A 20,119-nucleotide genomic window follows, 5' to 3' on the forward strand; every position below is an offset into this window, starting at 1 on the left:
TAGAGATACTAAGGGCAGAGGAAAGTTGGTGAGGGGAGGATAGGCTATTTTTACAAGATTAAGGGTGGGACACAGCCGGTTGAAATAAGACTTTAAATGTGATAGGAAAGCATTCAACAGGAATGTGCGATTACTGCCAGGAAACAGAGACCGTGGAACATGTATTGCTACATTATGGGCAGTATCAGAGGGAGAATGGGATACAGGACATTCATTTAAAGAGTATATTGAGTAGAACGTCATTAGATATAGTATCAAATATGTTATCTTATTTAAAAGCAACAAGGCTGGCCCACACTCCAGTACAGTAGGTGGCGGTAATGCACCATAACGTTGAATGCCAACCACCGATAAACCCCACCGAAGAAGAGGAAGAAGGAAATAAAAAATGATTATCGTTAGATTCGATGAAACATCGGTGTCTACATTTAGGCCGGTTTAAATGCATGAACAAACCAAACAAGGTGATGTTTTGTAGGCAAAGGGAAAGGGAGTGAAAAACCAACCGAATCTCGGCACATTCACTATTCTGCTCTGCGTCTATGTTAACAACAGATGGACTCGTTGCTCCTGTGGGCCACTGCCGGAGTCGACAGTGTATTTGTTGGGGAGGGAACGACTGTGGAAAGGCGGAAGACGGCGCATCAGCAGTCAGATTGGAAGCGAACTGGTTGTTGCAAGATGCTTGTAAGCGACAGTTCTCTGCACGGGTAGGTAATAAAATGAACACCACGTGAAGTTAGTTTTACACACGTAATAGTTCAAATGAATAAGATTTGACTATCATTTCCCACTTTTTACTAAATACTCCCATCCCCCCCAAAACAGAAAAATACTGTACACTCGTGACCGGCACAAGGGACAAGTGACAGATGAATATTATTTGCAGTGTGACTGACTGACGAGTTGGTAAACAAACTGGTAGTTAGCAGGCTAATGAAATGATACAGAAGCATTAGTAATACTACATCGATTTAGGAATAAAATGTATTGTCCTGCAGTTTTCTCAAATCATTTTGCTTTGGGCTATAATGCATATAAACAGCCACTCATTAAGGGTGTTTCTGTGGAGCGCTTGCGCTATTTGAAGACTTCAATTGTGAGAGTTTTTAGTATTGGCAGTGGAAACAATGTAGCGACTTGCAAATGTATTAGTGAAGTGAAACTTTCCAAACATGTCCCACCACACCTACAACAAACCGTTAAAGTACACTGCAGTAGAGGCCCCCCTCTTAAATATTCTAGTAGATAGGCATTCATGTTTAGACCTTGAATTTTTCTCTCAATTATGTGCATATAATATGGATCTATCTCTTGCAGGATTTAAGGATAAGTCAACTTTCAAGTTTGAACTCCTGAAATAATCTGCATGGATCAACAAGGGCTGAACTAAAATCTTGATTTAAAAAAAAAAATCTATATATTCAACACAAGCGCCGATAAGACACAATGGCGAGCAGAAGAAAAACAACAACGCCTTGCATGTTTCCTCCCATTGAAATGGTGAATTCAGACCCTGACATGGAGGTCGTTACAGAGGGAGACGAACAGACCGACGAGGGGGCCGCTAACTGTCCTGTGGAAAACTCAACTGAAAGCAACCCGAGTGAGGAAGACACACAGGCCATGGACCACTTCATTAAAACGATGGACTCGAGTACGGCAGAAGGAGGTTACGAGTGCAAGTACTGCAGCTTTCAGACATCACAGCTCAATATGTTTACCTTGCATGTGGACACTGAGCACCCAAATATAGTTCTAAACTCATCTTATGTGTGTGTTGAATGTGACTTTCACACCAAAAGGTATGATGCATTGTTGGAGCATAATGCACGCCACCACCCTGGAGAAGACAGTTTCACCAGGACCATGGTGAAGAGCAACAATCAAACCATCTTTGAGCAGAGAGTCAATGACTTGACCTTTGATGGCAGTTTTGTTGAGGAGGATGAGGACACATCCTGTAAGGGTATTGCCCTAAGCAAGACCCCAATCATGAAGCTCAAGAGTAGGGCTGAGGCCAAGAAGTTTACAGGGTCGCACAAAATGGCAGATTACAGTGTCATTAAAGTGGAGAGTGATGGGGAAGAAGAGACAGAGGAGATGCCCCCCCCTCCTCTCACCCCCACTGTAGTGGCTGTGTCAACCCCTCTGACCATTCAACCTATTCAGCAAAGCATAATGGTCAACAGCCCAAACGTGCTCCAAATAAAGACCACCAACTCCACCACAATGCTCCCTCCAGGGACATTGGCCCAAGTTCTGTCTGCCTTGCAGAATCAGCAGACCTCCCAGACCCAGCTCCTCATCCCGGTCAGTAGTATCCCCACATACAATGGGGCCATGGACAATAATGTCCTGCTGGTCAGCGCCTATAATAGGTTCCCTTACCCATCTGTGTCAGAGATCATGGGTCTAGCAGCACAAACCAAGTTCACAGAGGAGCAGATAAAGGTGTGGTTCTCTGCCCAGCGGCTGAAGCACGGTGTGAGCTGGACCCCAGAGGAGGTGGAGGAGGCCAGGAGGAAGAAGTTCAACGGCTCAGTGCAGGCGGTGCCACAGACCATCACTGTCATCCCAGCCAATTTTGCTACGGCAGCCAATGGCCTGCAGTCCATCTTTCAGACTTGTCAGATTGTAGGGCAACCAGGGATGGTTTTGACTCATGTAGGGGGTGGCAACGCTGTCCCTGTGGCCTCACCCATCACGTTAGCTGTCGCTGGGGTCCCCAACCCCAGAACCAGTGTCAGTAAGGTGCCAGAACCCTCCACCTCTGAAACTGCTTCTCCACTCAGTACCGATTCCCTGGGAGCGCGACCCAAAAAATCCAAGGAGCAGCTAGCAGAGCTGAAGGCCAGTTACTTAAGGAGACAGTTTGCCACTGAGGCAGAAATCTCTCGGCTGATGAAGGTCACTAACCTCACCAAAAGAGCAATAAAGAAGTGGTTCAGCGACACACGTTACAACCAACGCAACTCAAAGGACCACCAAGGCCTTGCCTTAAATGACATTTCAGTCAACACCAACAGTAACGACGGCAGCAGCAGCACAGCCATTGTGATCGACTCCAGCGACGAAGCCAGTGAATCCTCTCTCACAACCCAAGGGCCCATATATGATCCACGAATCAAGTTCCGCCACGCCTTTCCTGACTTCACACCTCAGAAGTTCAAGGAAAAGACTCCGGAGCAGCTTCTGCTTTTGGAGGCCAGCTACCAGAAGTCTGACACGCCTGGCGATGAGGAGCTAAGTAGGTTGAGGATGGAGACTAAACTGACCAGGCGAGAGGTGGACGCCTGGTTCTCTGAGAGGAGAAAAATGCCAGTGGACTCTGATGGCACAGAGGAGCTAGAGAGGGAAATGGTCAAAGCGCCTTCCTCTGGGCAAGAAGCTCGGACGCCATCCAGCGGCCGGAAGATAATGAAGAAAACCCCAGAACAGCTCCACGTTCTGAAACGCGCCTTTGTTCGTACCCAGTGGCCCTCTGCTGAAGAGTACGACAAGATGGCCAAGGAGAGCGGGTTACCCAGAACCTACATTGTCAACTGGTTTGGAGACACCCGGTATGCCTGCAAGAACAGTAACCTGAAGTGGTACTACTTGTACCAGAGTGGGAAGGTTAACGAGGCAATGAACGGAGGTGAACTTAAGAAGAAGCCACGGAAACGCTTTCGTGGTTGGTCCAGGAGGACGAGGCGGCCATACCCCTGCAAACAAACACCCCCTACCATCAAAGTCAAGACGGGTAAAGATATTTTAAAGGAGCACTACCTCAAGCATAAGTTCTTAAATGAGAAAGATTTGGATGAACTGGTGGCGAAGTCCAGTATGAGCTATGAGCAGGTGCGGGACTGGTTTGCGGAGATCAGCAGGAGGGAAGAGAAGGGTCTTGACCCTTTCATTGATGGTAAAGAGGAGACACATGGTGACAGTGAGGGGGAGATGGAAGTGAAAGAGAAAGGGGATGATGAAGAAAACGACATTGACAACAAAGATGATGAAAATAACAATGATGAAGATGAAACGAATGACAATGAAACCACGGAAGAGCCTCAATGTTTCAAGCAATCACAGTCAGAATCAGAAGATCAGTGATTTTAAAAAGGTCCAGGTGAGTGATGATGACAAGGATGGGTAGAATGAGTACATTTTCTAATTGTAAAGGCATTTGTTACTTGTGTGTCCTGAATTATTATTATTAAATGTTTAACATCCCAAGTTCTTTCCTCTGAATGTAATATATATTAGCCTAATACAAATTAAATTACTTTTGACCTTGATTTCCTCTTTATACAGTCAGTGAGGAAATTTGCACACTAATCTCATGTTTTCTTAATTATGACATTGTGTTTTGCTCCCACAGAATTCTCATTGTTTGCCTACAGAAGAGATGGAAAACACAGGTGAAATGTACCAAGTGTTTTGGTGTTATACTGTGTGGACCAACCAGGCACAAAGAAGTGAGAAGATGTATGATGCCAAATAATTTTAGCAAGGGATAATATACTGAACAAAAATATAAACACAACATGTAAAGTGTTGGTCCCATGTTTCATGAGCGGAAATAAAAGATCTCTGAAATTTTCCATATGCACAAATCATCAAATCAAATGTTGTTTATAAAGCCCTTTTTAAATCAGCAGATGTTACAAAGTGCTTATACAGAAACCCAGCCTAAAATGCCAAACAGCAAGCAATGCAGATGTAGAAGCATGGTGGCTAGGAAAAACTCCCTAGAAATGCAGGGACCTAGGGAGGAAACAGGCTCTGAGGGGTGGCCAGTTCTCTTCTGGCTGTGCCAGGTGGAGATTATAAGAGTACATGGCCATTAAGGTCAGATTGTTCAACAAGATGTTGAAATGTTCATAGATGACGAGCAGGGTCAAATAATAATCACAGTGGTTGTAGAGGGTGCCACAGGTCAGCACCTCAGGAGTAAATGTCAGTTGGCTTTTCATGGCTCGTTCAGAGGTTGCGACAGCAGGTGAGGGAGAGGGTCGAAAACAGCAGGTCCGGGACAAGGTAGCACGTCCGGTGAACAGGTCAGAGTTCCATAACCAGGGTTGAAACTGGATCAGCAGCACGACCAGGTGGACTGGGGACAGCCAGGAGTCATCAGGCCAGGTAGTCCTGAGGCATTTTCCTAGTGCTCAGGTCCTCCGAGAGAGAGAGAGATGGGAGCATACTTAAGTTCACACAGAACACCAGATAAGACAGGAGAATTTTACCAGATACGAAATAGTGACCCTAGCCCGGCACATAGACTATTGCAGCATAGATACTGGAGGTTGAGATCAGGGGGTCGGGGGACACTGTGGGCCTGTCCGACGATACCCCCGGACAGGGCCAACCAGCCAGGATATAACCCCACCCACTTTGCCAAAGCACAGCCCCACAACACTAGAGAGATAAACAGACAACCAACGTACTACCCTGAGACAAGGCTGAGTATAGCCCACAAAGATCTCTTCCACCACACAAGCCCGAGAGGGGGCGCAAAACTGGCTTATTTCAAATTTTTTGCAAATTTATTGACATCCCTGTTAGTGACCATTTCTCTTTTGCCAAGATAATCCATCATCTGATAGGTGTGGCATATCAAGAAGCTGATTAAACAGCATGATCATTACACAGGTGCACCTTGTGCTGGGGAAAATAAAAGGGCACTAAAATGTGCAGTTTTGTCACACAACACAATGCCACAGATGTGAGGGAGCGTGCAATTGACATGCTAATTGCAAGAATGTCCACCAGAGCTGTTGGCTGATAATTGAATGTTCATTTCTCGACCATAAGCCACCTCGTTTTAGAGAATTTGGCAGTACGTTCAACCGGCCTCACAACCACAGACTGCGTGTAACCACGCCAGCCCAGGACCTCCACATCTGGCTTCTTCACCTGCACGATCGTCTGAGACCAGCCACCCAGACAGTTGATGAAACTGAGCAGTATTTCTGTCTGTAATAAAACCTTTTTCTCTTGTGGGGAAAAGTACTTCTGATTGGCTGGGCCTGGCTCCCCAGTGGGTGGGCCTGGCTCCCCAGTGGCTGGGCCTATGCCCTCCCAGGTTCTACCCATGGCTGCCCAGTCATGTGAAATCCATAGATTAGGACCTAATGAATGAATTGACTGATTTCCTTAAATGTACTGTAACTCAGTAAAAACATTGAAATTGTTGCCTGTTGGGTTTATATTTTTTGTTCAGTGTATATATATATAGATATATATCTCTTATATATCTCTTATATATCTCTTTGTTGAAAATACTTTTTGTTTTTCTGGGACATTTTAGTAAAATTTTACCTTGCTATCTTAACTAAATCCAAGACATTTCGATTTGGTAAATCGTCATCTTTTTCTTGTAGGTTATGTAATAACTTTGAACCGTTTTTAAATCGTGAAATTGTGTCCAGGTTGAAGGGAATTTCCCAATGTTTTTTCTTTGATGTACTGACAAAACATTTTTTTTAAATCTCACAGTTTTGTGAATATTACTTAAATCAGTGCCATCTGTTTTTGGATTATGTTTTAAATGGAACCAGTGCTTTGGTACTACAAAACTGTTTTTATATGTGTTCAAATTATTTGTTAGTCTTAAATTACAAAATATGGAGTAATCCAGGTTAATATTCTGCTCAGTTTTTTGGGGTGGGTTTCTTTGTATGTTGGTTTTCCAAATGAAAAAGGCATGTGTGCTGTCATTCAGGATTTAGTAAACATTACCTCAGTCTTTTAAGCTATGAGTGAAAGACAGTGACAATTTAAATTGTTTTTAAAAATACACATGATACAGGTTCATTCACAATTTGCTTGAGATGGCAGTTTTTTTCTAAAGTAAGTAACTTTCAATGCATAGTTGTACTTTTTCAAAAAAAATTACGGGTTAAAATCTTTCAGGTGTCCAATGACAACGATATAGGGTGAAGATACCACAAGAACTTGGTATGGTTCCCCTTTAAACGAGAGCCAATTTGACTTTAGTCAACCTTTTAACTTTTCTTCCTCTGCTTATCTTCCTCTTATCTTGTAGGTCTATACTCAAATCTGGATGTACAGGTTTTTATATGCAACTATACATCAAAGAACAGTCAATGAGGGGATGGTGAATTATAAATGATTGTTTTGCTTCTCTTATGTTTTCAGTAATGACAAGGACCCTTATGAATTCTGTAATATGGTATATGCCTTTTGCCATCGTTAATTGCTGTAATATGATGATTAGTTGATTAGTATTATTAGTTAATTTATTTATTATATCTTACTTTCGTGAATACTTTGCCAAGAAAATGTATTTAGTTTCAGACTAGTGCTTTTGCAGGTAAGAAACAGATTTTCAGTAGTCATTGTCAAGCTAATGGAAAACTGCAACTAACTCTGTTAGCCATTGAAATCAACCACAATACTAAATTTACCACGTTTTACAGTTGGACAATACATTTGTTTGTGACATGCTTGTTATTAGAAGTGTGGAAATCCATTGCCAATGGAGAACACTGCCACCTGATTTTTGACTTCTGTGCAATTGTTGTTCTACCTACTAGAAACTCAACTTGAGTCATGATGCATTTGCGTTCAACAATGTATCATAACTGACATGCCATTTCAGAAGTCTTTTAATATAGACATTACGCAGCAAAAAAATACTTGTCTGAGGGAAATATGATTTAATATGATTGAATGTCATTATTTGAACCTTACATCATTAAATGGCAATATTTGTCAATCCAGTTGTATTTATACCACCATGCTGAGGTAGGTTTATTAAGAATAAGCCATGCTGAGGTAGGTTAATTAAGAATAAGCCATGCTGAGGTAGGTTTATTAAGAATAAGCCATGCTGAGGTAGGTTTATTAAGAATAAGCCATGCTGAGGTAGGTTGATTAAGAATAAGCCATGCCGAGGTAGGTTTATTAAGAATAAGCCATGCCGAGGTAGGTTAATTAAGAATAAGCCATGCCGAGGTAGGTTTATTAAGAATAAGCCATGCCGAGGTAGGTTAATTAAGAATAAGCCATGCCGAGGTAGGTTTATTAAGAATAAGCCATGCTGAGGTAGGTTGATTAAGAATAAGCCATGCTGAGGTAGGTTGATTAAGAATAAGCCATGCTGAGGTAGGTTTATTAAGAATAAGCCATACTGAGGTAGGTTTATTAAGAATAAGCCATGCTGAGGTAGGTTTATTAAGAATAAGCCATGCTGAGGTAGGTTTATTAAGAATAAGCCATGCTGAGGTATACTGTATGGTTCATTCTTATGGTATGGATGTCTTTTTATTCCAGGAGGTGGAGCTATTTGCAATGTTATTGTTTTTCTAAGCCAACATTGAATAAGGTAAGCCAGAATGGGATGGTATAACATTTGAAGTAGCTTTGACTATAATTTCAATTGTTATCCTCCGTCCTACCAGTGTTAAAATGATGGAGATGGAGTAGGGCAGGGTTTTCCAAAGTCAGTCCTGGGTCCCCCCCTGGGTGCACGTTTAGTTTTTTGCCTAGCCCAACACAGATGTTTCATCAAACTTTGGCTCTTTGAATCAGCTGTGTAGTTAGGGCAAAAACCAAAATGTTCACCAGGGGAGGCCCCAGGACAGACTTTGGAAAACCCTGGTGTAGGGGACTGGATTGGTAAAACTAAAGTACATTTTGCGGTCAACCTATATTATCTTCATGTAATTCATTATATTATGGCTTCACACTGTAACAAGTCCAGTGTAATTCTGGGTGGGGGGGGGGCTAAATTAGATTAAGTAGGCATAACTGAAAACTGTGAATTGGAACAGCTACATTTTCATGTAGTACAGTACTGTATGTGTGGTATTGGGCCTCACTGGAGATACATTTACCCAAAGAGAAATGTCCCGCAGTGCTGAAACTCACTACAAAAATTTGTTGGCAGGCTGAAAATCCCCACTAATATGTATTGCCTTGCTCAGTGGGAGCCTGCTTGATATTTGGCCATCGAATAGTTAATGTTAAAGAGAACCATCCAAATCAAGGGTGTGACCAGCTGTGGGCTTCCATCCTAATCAGAGAGAGGAAGAGAGAGGGAAAAGAAAAGTAGATATTCAAGAATTTTTGTTGTTAAACGGTGTCAACGACCAGCAATGAGACAGACAAGAATTCAGTACCCTTTCTCTACTGACCCAGATATACATACCCAGGCAGTGCTACGTAAATACGTATGGCAGCACGCTCTTGTCTTGGCAGCAGCGGCATCTGTGTCAGCCGCAGCCCTGCTTTTTCCCCCAGCGATTACGTAGCAGAGGGTGTGCGAGGAGAGCGCAAACCAGTCTCTGGTGCTCACTGGGTCATGCTAAGGACGACTCTCCCCCGGTCTCCCCTCCCTACCCCACGCGTCTGCTGCTGCAGCCTGAGGTCGCTGCTCACTGCGTCCGCCCACATATCAAAACGCCTGGCTGCCTGCTCCCATGATGCGGCACGCTGCAAATAAAGCATTCCCAACGTCTGTCGCACAGCGGTCTGCAGTGCACACATTTTTTTTTTATCCAGTTAATCCCCTATCGCCCCCACCTGGGATGTAGCCTATATGTTACGAATACAGAACACAGAGTTCTTTTTCTTCTTAATTTTTTTCAGGGGGTAGATCAGCTTTAATATTGCAGATAGATTGTGGCTTCCATCAATGTAATTGTCTACATTTCTAATCCCACATATATATTTTTGGGTCAATATATATATATATATATATATATATATATATATATATATATATATATATATATATATAGAGAGACTTTTTTGGTTACTACATGATTACGTGTGTGCTATTTCATAGTTTTGAATGATTCACTATTATTCTACAATGTAGAAAATAGTCAAATGAAAGAAAAACCTAATATATATATATATATATATATATATGTGTGTGTGTGTTTTTAGATATTTTCCTTTATTATTTTCTCCTAACCCTACCACCCCTCCCCTAATTAGAGTAAACTTATGGCCAACAACACTTTAGGCTTCTACTTCCAGTTTATACATACTATATACATTTTACGGACACAGTATATTTTACAATAGTTATCTCTTGTTTGTTTTTAGTCCCATCCTTCAGCTACCCTCAACCACTCCCATCTGTCTCAGAACACCATCCAGTTTTGACTTCTATTTGCCATATATTTTTCAACTGTGCTGTGATGTTTCACAAAAGTTCTGAACCTTTCTATTCTCATAGTTTCTACAGATTGTAAATTATTTTATTTTTTTGCTAAGAGTATTATTATATTATTGATCGATTGATTATGACTTTTCAAATCACCCAGCAGTGCTATTTGCAGAGTTACCTCCAGGTCAATTTTGCAATTCTTCAGCCATTCCTGAACCTGCGACCAAAAACAAGCTACATATGGACAGTACCAAAACAAATGATCTAATGATTCTGTTTCTTCGCAGCAAAACCTGCATAGCTGGGATGGTTGTATCCCCCATAAATATAACATTCTATTGGTTGCAAGAATTCTGTATAATCATGTAAATTGAAAAACTCTTTTAAGTTTTGAAGCCGGCATCGTTTTGTGTATCAGTTCATAAATCATATGCCATGGAATTGGTACACCCAAAATATCTTCCCCAACTTTTTTGCAATCTATATGGCACATCTGTACATTTTTTGGTCCTTAAATGAAACTTGTATACTTTTTTATTTATCACAATTATCTTTAACCAATGTTGGTCTTTAATGCAGGGTCGACAAACAAGTTCCTTACTTTCACAGTTCTTCACTGGGCTGAATCAAACCACAACGTGAGCGACTGCTTTGAGTGACAGCTATGGCAGTGTCCAGAGATGCCCCTCCCCGCACTTGTCCTCACAATACCCTGATTCACAAGGCAAAGGGAATTCATGCTGTATAGCTGTTGACAGATATACCATTAGGCCACCATCTCTAGACTCCCGAACAGTTCTGCCCACGCACGCTACTCATCAGACCGAATCCAGTCTGTCGTCTCATATTTGCCTTTGTCTTCCGAGTTTGAAACTGGGGTATGATCCAGGGTAGAGGGTTCACTGCTGAACAGCGGTCTGTTCTCAATGTACTGCACAGCACTGCTGAGCCGAGCCTAAAAGAATTGGGCTGAAGACACCACAGATGGATCTCCCTGTCTGAAAAGGGGGCTGTTACACAATTGAGGGCATTGAAGTCTGAAGTGTACAAAGAACGTATTCAAGCAGTGCGTTATTTTTCGGGCAGCATGTTCTGTTTAAAATCACATTTGCCATCTGGTGGCTGATGGACATTGTTCTCGGCTGCATCAGTTTCTTACCTGATTAAGGCTGCATGGCGATCCAATTCAAATCGGTAAGAGACCTCCCTTCAATGTATCGCAGTGGAACGCTCTTGAAAATGACTTGGCTGAACGAATAAATGTGTCGCTACTGTAATGATGTAATGTTTTTGTGACTCTTGCACAAGCTTTACAGTTGGACACAGAAAGCAGGTATTTTCATCTCACCATTTATAGTTTGGGACACTGTCTCTTATGGTTCCACTAGTCTCAAATATTCATGTTGAAATAAATGTAAAGAGTAAATAGACAAAAATAATAATAATCCTGACCAGGGTAGTGACCCAATTTCAAGTTCATGTCTAGCTTTAACTTTGTCTTCTCTCTGCTCACAACGTCATATCCCATTCTTCATCGAGATACGGACTGACTGACATGTATGCATTCATTGCCCCAGTGATACAATCCAATAATATTGATGTTCATATGCTGAAGCCATGATACACTATATATACACAAAAGTATGAGGACACCCCTTCAAATTAGTGGATTCGGCTATTTCTGCAACACCGTTGCTGAAAGGTAGGTGTATAAAATCGAGCACACATCCATGCAATCTCCATAGACAAACATTGACAGTAGAATGGCCATACTGAAGAGCTCAGTGACTTTCAACGTGGCACCGCCATAGGACGCCACCTTTCCAACAAGTCAGTTCATCAAATTTCTGCCCTGCTAGAGCTGCCCCTGTCAACTGTAAGTGCTGTTAAGCCTAAATTCACCATGCGCAATGCCAAGCGTTGGCTGGTGTGGTGTAAAGTTTGCCACCATTGGACTCTGGAGCAGTGGAAACACGTTCTCTGGAGTGATGAATCACGCTTCACTGTCTGGTAGTCCGACAGACAAATTTGGGTTTGGCGGAGGCCAGGAGAACGCTGCCTGCCCCAATGCATAGTGCCAACTGTAAAGTTTGGTGGAGGAAGAATAATGGTCTGGGGCTGTTTTTCATGGATCGGGCTAGACTCCTTAGTTCCAGTGAGGGGAAATCTTAATGCTACAGCATACAATGACATTCTGTACTTCCAACTTTGTGACAAGAGTTTGGGGAAGGCCCTTTCCTGTTTCAGCATGACAATGCCCCCATGCACAAAGTGAGGTCATACAGAAATGGTTTGTCCAGATTGGTGTGTAGGAACATGACTGGCCTGCACAGTGCCCTGACCTCAACCACATCAAACACCTTTGGGATGAATTGGAACATCTGGCCAACATCAGTGTCTGACCTCACTAATGCTCTTGTGGCTGAATGAAAGCAAGTCCCTGCAGCAATGTTCCAACATCTAGTGGAAAGCCTTCCCAGAAGAGTGGAGGCTGTTATAGCAGCAAAGGGAGGACCAACTCCATATTAACGGCCATGATTTTGGAATGAGATGTTTGACGAGCAGGTGTCCGCATATTGTTGGTCATGTAGTGTATGTTCTGAATAGTTGCGTCTGACGTGTTCTTTCAATGCAGTCAGTGCTGACAGCAAAGTTCCTCTTGGGGTTAGAGAAGTGTCACACCCTAATCCCCCTGGTTCCAGTAGTCCACCCTGCATTACCAGTTCACGTTAATCTGCCTGGCGTTTGTATTGTGTCAGCGAGGTATCTTGCCAATCGCACCAAGTCACACCACACAGTGTGCAGGTTTATCTAGGTCACAGCTGACATGAAAGCATGCTGCAGGTACAGACATTTTAATCACGCTCGCTCTAACCAATCCTTAAATGCCAGTTTTAATAAACTGTTCCCAGACGTTTCAACAATGTTGTACACCCCCCATAGTTTCGATGTCGATGCATTTCCTGCACGGCCACCGATAGTAAAGTCAGCTATTTGGTCCTCAAAGAGAATGTAGTGTCCTCAAAGCGCCTTTGACATTCTCTGGTGCAGTTTCATCCTGTGGTGCATCTGTTAATGGGCAACTATATATTTTTTCTCTCATTTTGATCAAAGTCACTAGTCCCTGAGGTTTTCTTTGACATTGTAAAGCCTCCGTTTATACCTGCAGCTTACATGTGTCCTCATCTTGCCAGTTTACATTTGTAAGATCTGATCAAAATAAGTTCATAATGCGTCCGTCTACCCCGGTCTAAAAATTTGGGCACAATCAACATGAGGACAAGACCATGACAAAGGGTGCATGTTAGAAGCAGGTATAAACGTGGATAGAGACCCGACAAATACATGTATACTTTGTCCCTCGTGTCTCAGGTCAATACAAATATTTAGATTGATATTTTCAACAAGTCACACGAATAAGTCTGTGACATCTGAAAAATGGACCAAGAGATCTGTTCCATAGCCAGATCAATGATTATGTGCCACTCGTAGGATCCTTTAGCTGTGTCGATGACAGATGTACTTGGTTATTAGTCCATTAACTCTAATCATCAACAAATTCATACCCTTATCTTTCACTTTCAGACGTTGGACCAAAACATTACAATAGGGGTTTAAGTATCAATTCTTCCAGTTTTGTTTAGGAGTCGACGAGGGACCACCTGCTCACCTTCCTAATGTTTGAGTAGACATGGGTGGCAGCGCCTTTTTGTTGACACCAAAGTTCCTGTGAGCTCATTATCACTTCCTCCTGTTAAGCACTTCGCAGTGTTGGCCGACCTTGGCTCGGAGGCCCAACAGTGAGCAGCCTGGAGAGGTATCTGATTTCTGTTCCACCTGGCCCATTATTCCTGTGTTTGACCAGCCGAAATATAGGCCTGTAGGTATTGCAGAGGGTTTTGCAGGCTCTCTTTTCTTCTTGATATCGTGGCAAAATAACAAGTGAAGCACACTTCAAAACTGAGGTTTTGCTAACTTTGCGTACTCACTGGGAACCCTTGTGGTGTCATGTATGAGAATACTATAAACAGGAGGCTTGCTCTTTGCCTAAATGAATCACACTGGTGTATTGGGTTCTGTTGGTGGGCCCATGGCCAGTCAGCCCAGAGGGATTAGCTCTGTACTGTACCATTTACATCTCCAGCTAAACCTCCCGAGACACATTAAATCTGCCAAGAGTACAGGAGAGAATGCCAGGCCAGTGCACTCTGTGCCCCATTACAGCTGTTACTCTCCTCTCTAAGCCTCTCATAACATACTTTAAATTAGGTTGGTAGATGGTATACCAACATCCCAAAATGATTTTTGTTAAAAGAAATGGCCCTGGCCATCAGGAAGTGGAAGATTTCCAGGAAGTGAAACACCACTATATTGGATGCCAAAAAAAATTCCCCCCAGAAGTAGGTGGCAAAGGCCAGAAATCACATTCCCGCCCAATAGTGGCACAGGATTGAAAGCTGAGCGGAGTTATATGTATCATCATTGTGGAGTACAGGCTAAATAGTCCCCTCTTGTTCCATGAGATTGGCAAAGTGATTCATTTAGAGCAGGAAACTGTTTTGGAAATCAAATAAACAGTCTGCAGATTAGCGCATAAGCACTGAAACAGTACAAGTTTCCTGCAATAACAGTAAAGTCCCATATGGTCTGAAGTGGTAAAATGTGTTAAGGGTAAAGGCTTAAAAAAAACAAAAAAAACAATCCTCATTGATACACCCCATACAAGCTTGTTCGATCCAAAAGGAGAGAGCACACTTCCAATATGCACTAATTACTTAATTCACACAGTATGTTTAGGTAACATTACAAGGTGGAGCTTGTACAAGTTTAAATGATTTTGTTTGGAAATGACAACATTACATTTTTTCCCCCCAAAATTCATAATGAACACATCCAAAACAAATGCAATAGATCAATTGCGTAATGGTAATTGCATACAAACTAGACTGTTGGCTCTCACAAGCTTTGTTGTGGGCTACATGGAAAGATGGCCACTATTAACAGCCCTCTCAATTATAACCACAAATAAGATGGTTACATAATGGTTTTCACACAGGACTAATAGTGAAAGGTTAATGAGCCAAGGGTAATTTGATTGGTAGTCCAGCCGAAAGCACTCACAGGATTTAACACATTAACATTTAGCTGATCTCAGAAAGGTTTCTTTACAATACACTGCAACCAAGAAACCTCATGACATGCTGCATACATATGACAAAGAGTAAACACTGTGTGCTACCTTTAAAAAAAGGCTTCTGTTTTATTAGATTACAGCAGACGTCAACTGGTTTTTGAAAAGAGTAAGCAGGACCTTGGCATAAATACAGTATATGTCTTGACCATGACACTACGGCGGGAGCAGTACATAAAGAGCTTGTATTGGTTTGTTTCTACTGTCTGAATGGAACTAGCACTACTTCTATTAAGCCAACATGTATGTATAAAGGCTATTACAGATGTGTATGTTCATCTGCAGAAACAACAAATAAATCAAATAGAGAAAGATATTAGAATATGATGTAGGCAGCATGATTCTAGATTTGTTTCAATGTGATTATTTCTTTCTGGTTTTGCCACTGACCGTTCTTTTCCTCTAACGTTGGTCCACAACATCACATGGTCAAACAAGCATGTTCCTTACAAGAATGCAGGTTGGCTTTGAGGCCAGAAATAGCACTTCAGAACAGTAAATAGTTTGATTTGATGTGAAGTAAGTCCACATGACAAGAGGGAACTGCAACGGAAGTTCAGCATTAGAAAACTGACTGAAGTATTGCCAACAGTTGTAGTGGTTCATTGTGTTTCATTACAAAATGTAGGACAGACCACTAAGACAGACCACTGTAAGACCAACTGGAGCGAAAAAAAGGGACGAGTTGCTCCCATTATAAAATGTAACAAAATTCCCCCAAAATTTTACAAATCTGTAGCAATACAGAAAAAATATATTTACAAGAACCTTTTTTTAAAAGTGTAATAATGCAGCAAATCCAGCTTTGGCACTCTACGATCACCACCTGGTCAGTGCTTCAGGCACACATTCAGTACTCTGTGTCTTCTACTTCATCCTAAATCACGCACAACATTATCACCATGTTTAAAAAAAAAAAAACGTTCTACGAAGTTAGCTCAACCTTGAGGAAGTGTTGGGCACAAACTGGGATGGAACAAGCAAGAAATAATTTGTTCAGAAAATACAATATTCAATAATTAAACTCTTTCCTTTTCTTCTCAGCTCCTGTGTGGAACTGACAGTGGCAACTTTTCTCACCTGCAAGGAAGAAAAATTGTCCAGTCATTAAATTTTACACAGTTGGAACAACACTTTCACAAGAGCCCTGATAATTCCTAAAAGGGATTAAAAAGCTATTCTACTGCCAACAGTCAGGGCTTTCAATGCCTTGGTCCCATTGGTAACTAGAACATGTTGTGAAATGCAGCTACTATAGTAAAAAACATGTGCTATTCTATAAAACCTGTGACTACTCCCAAAAATCTATTAGTAAGAGACTGATTTCTATGTTTTGGGAATGTTATTTAAATCAAGTTTGATACACTTTCTTACCCTTTATCCAGTCACCCTTCCAGAAGCATCCTCCATCACCCTGTCTTTGTCCGAGACCAGTTCCTTAGCACCCATGAGTGCATCCATCCCCTTGGTTTCATCCATCCAGCTCCCGAACCCCTCTCGATAGCCTCCATTTTGGCCACCATTCTGGCTGCCATCAGATGTGTTTTGTTTAAATTTTCCAGCAAACCATTCTTTGATCTCTTGGCTCCCAAGACTGGCATGCTCTGCTAGCCTCCCAATATCCTCCACCTTGGGTGCTTTTACTTCCTGGTAGCGCTTGATTATGCTGAAAGCATTCTCTGTGCTCAGTAGCGGCCCCTCGCCATTTTGCCCACTGCTGTTCAGTTTATGGAAAAGCTCCATCCACTCCAAGGTCCCACTCTTCAGGGCTGACCTGCTGTCCTTGAACCAGCGGACGATTTCTGTGCGAGCAAGGCCTGTCTGGTCCTCAAGCTGATTGTATTCTTCAGGGGAAGGCCACTGAGTTTGTGCAAAAACATCCTTGAGAAGCCCCAAGGATTTGCTGTCTAGAGGCACTGAGCAAGTGGTGGTTGGGGCAATGGGGGCAATGATGGCAAGGGGAGAGCTTCTTGGATGGCCACCTTGTTTACACACACCATTCAGTGGTCCATGTTGTTGCTGCCGCTTATCAATGTACAGTCTCTTTGAGCCCATGGAGTTTAGAAGGGCTTGTTCAAGGTTGTCACGCAGCGCCCGGCGCTCTAAAAACCAGCTGTCAATTTCCTCCCGTGACAGTCGGGATGCATTCACCAGATTGTCAAGGTCATTGTATGTTGGGGAGCTGTTTCTCTGGAAGTTCTCTTCTAGAATCTTCAGCTGCTCAGAGGTCTTTCCTTTCATTCTCTCCAAGAGTGGAAATTGAGTGGGGACTGATTTTTGCTGCTCTGGCTTCGATGCTAGCTCATTGTCCAACTGTAGAATGCCGTTGTCTGCATGGGGCCCTTGGTCATGAACCCACTTTGCATCCCCCCGAGAGACACCATTGGCTTCCCCAAGAGGGGTGAGCACTTTGTCCTCTGAGAGACATCCTCTGATATATCCGGCTTTCAGCTCTGTTATTTGCACTTTTGTTTTCTTGCTGTCTGGGGAAAAGCTAGGGAGCTGGAATGGGCCCTTGAGGGAAGTCCGTGCTGACTTGATTATGGTTGGCCTCCTCACTTGAGAGGCAATGAGAGGGGGTGAGATTGGTAACTTTAAGTCTAAAGCCAATAGAGAGTGGGTGATTGGAAGCTTGTCTTTAGAGACTAATGAAGGAGGAGGGAGCATATAACTCTTGAATTGAGGGGGGACAATAGGGGACACAATAGGCCTCTTCATCTCGGGGAAGACTGGAGAAGGTGCCATTGGCAGCTTGATTTTGGGGTTCACATGTGGAGGTCCCATGGACAGTTTTCCTTTAGATGCCATGAGAGGTGCTGCTGAGGACCTCTTCATCTCAGAGGCAATAATAGGAAGTGCTACAGAACTCTTCAGTTCAGGTGGGACTGGGGGTGGGGCCATGGGAAGTTTCTCTTTTCGGGGAACTGGAGGAGGGGCCATTAGTATCTTCTCTTTTGGGTCTTCTGCAGGGGCCGCCATGGGGCGCTTTAAATCTGGGGCGGATGAAGGAGTTGCCATGGGTCGCTTGAGAGGTTGCACATAACTGGCTACAGTCACTGCAACAGGAGCACAGGTCATGGTTGATCCATTAGCAATACTTGTCAGTACTAGACTAGACTGCCCAAAGCTAGTCTGAATAAGGGGCTGGGTGGCTTTGGCAGGCTGAGAGATTGGGGTAGGCAGAACGGTGAAAGTCTGATGCATGGGTGGGATGGAGCCATTGAACATTTTCTTCCTGGCTTCCTCAACTTCCTCTGGTGACCAGGTGATGCCTTGCTTTAGCCGTTGGGTAGTGAACCACACCTTTATTTGCTCTTCTGGGTGCTTGGACGCAGCAGTGAGCCAGGACAGCTCAGCATGGGTTGGGTAAGGGAATTTGTTAAACGATGTCATTAGGGTTGTATTATTGTCCAATGAAGTATTATATTGGGTAGAGTTCAGAGGAACAGCAATTGTTGGTACAGAACTGAAGTTGGGTGGTCGTTGGAGCAATGGCATTACATACGAGAGCCCTTGAATGATCGTTGGTTCAGGGACGATCATCGTGCCGTTTATGTTCACAGCAGTGATTTGATCTTTTGGGATAAGGTTTTCCAACGGGTTCTCCAAATCATTCCCTTGGTAGAGGGACTGTATGTTGTCCATTTTTGGCTTGCCGTTATTCACCGTAGTTGGTTTTCTCGGTGGAAAAGTGACAAAGCCGTTACCACCTTGTCCGTCTGCAGTATCGCAGAAAACTGAATTGGTCTTGCCTTCGATTGTCTGCTCCAAGATGGTCTGGTTATTTACTTTTACCCTCTTGAACTTGAAGTTGGTCTCTTCAGGGTGTTGGGTCTCATTGTGGTCTGTTAGAGAGTCAAACTTTTTGGTGCTGAAGTTGCACACGGCGCACAGGTAGAGGGGGTTGAGTATAACATTGGGGTGACTGGAGTCTACGTGCTCTTTAAAGTCATTCAGGTTCTGGGTGGAGAAGGTACAGTATTTGCACTCATAACCTCCATGCTGCCTCCGCCGGGGCATAGGATCAGCTTCCGCCACAACTTTTGCTTCTATAGTGTCTTGTAATGTCTGGTTTTGATTTTCAACAGACTCTGAAGACCCATTTTTGGTCACAATGTCAGTGGACACTTCCACTTCTTCCAAGTCATCCTGCTCCATCATGTCACTTACCCGGATCATGCAGGGGTTGGATGATTTTCTGCGTCTGGACATTGCTGGTGACTGCTGTGGGATGTTATTTGGGTCAAGGGGAGGGTAAGTCTCCAGTGTTTGAGGAAGACCCTGCTCCACTACTGTCCTGGGTTTGCAGTGGTGTCTCCTGCTGACTGTGGACGTCAGCTCCCGTGTGCGGCTTCATTAGAGTTCATCCCAGATGGCATTCACCTGGAATAAAAGTGTAAAAAAAATGAAATGTTAAAGGGGCAATCCGCAGTTCAAAAAAGCTGACATGAAAATGATAGTTTTAGACATGTTTTGAGGCTATACAGTGTTTGTTTAAATTTACTTTGTATACAAACATTGGAGTTAACAAGCTTACATTTTGGGTTCTGTTGGGGTACGACAGTTAAAGTTAGTTTAACTAAGTTCATGAAGTATTTATAAGTTATATTCTTCATGAATCAAATGGGTACATATCATTCATTGATAAGTCCAAAAATGTATGTAGCAATGCAGATTGGCCCTGACATCATCACCTAATCTCACTCTTGTAAAACTAGTTCAAAACTACATACAGTAGCTCTATAAATTCTACATATCATTAAATATCTACAGAGAGGGGGCCTAAACTGCAGTGCTGAGGT

At 42.9% G+C, this 20,119-nt stretch overlaps 2 protein-coding genes across 5 annotated transcripts in view; one reads left to right on the top strand and one right to left on the bottom strand.

Annotated features, from left to right (window-relative positions):
- The first annotated feature begins 348 nt into the window (after positions 1-348).
- LOC106569931 (zinc fingers and homeoboxes protein 1) lies at positions 349-7,723 on the top strand. Its single transcript, XM_014141691.3, has 3 exons — positions 349-710; positions 1,321-4,111; positions 4,364-7,723. Exon 2 carries the CDS (start codon positions 1,450-1,452, stop codon positions 4,093-4,095), a length of 2,646 nt encoding a protein of 881 aa, XP_013997166.1. The 5' UTR covers positions 349-710; positions 1,321-1,449; the 3' UTR covers positions 4,096-4,111; positions 4,364-7,723.
- A 7,631-nt stretch (positions 7,724-15,354) lies between these two features.
- The window catches only part of LOC106569930 (zinc fingers and homeoboxes protein 2), a 32,643-nt gene continuing 27,878 nt past the window's right edge, over positions 15,355-20,119 (bottom strand). For all 4 annotated transcript variants that reach the window (XM_082961171.1, XM_014141688.3, XM_082961172.1 and 1 more), the window contains 2 exons: positions 16,692-19,700; positions 15,355-16,397 (listed from right to left, as the gene is read on the bottom strand). In XM_082961171.1, the coding sequence (XP_082817297.1) occupies positions 16,695-19,529 (2,835 nt within the window). In that variant the 5' untranslated portion in view covers positions 19,530-19,700 and the 3' untranslated portion in view covers positions 15,355-16,397; positions 16,692-16,694. The remainder of the gene's footprint in view (positions 16,398-16,691; positions 19,701-20,119) is intronic.

Source organism: Salmo salar, chromosome 14, assembly GCF_965601325.2.
Source record: "Salmo salar chromosome 14, fSalSal1, whole genome shotgun sequence".
In the NCBI taxonomy this organism is placed as follows: domain Eukaryota; kingdom Metazoa; phylum Chordata; class Actinopteri; order Salmoniformes; family Salmonidae; genus Salmo; species Salmo salar.

Bases quoted from the DNA above. Each gene is read 5' to 3' on its own strand.
- LOC106569931 (XM_014141691.3), top strand. From the start codon at position 1,450: ATGGCGAGCAGAAGAAAAACAACAACGCCTTGCATGTTTCCTCCCATT.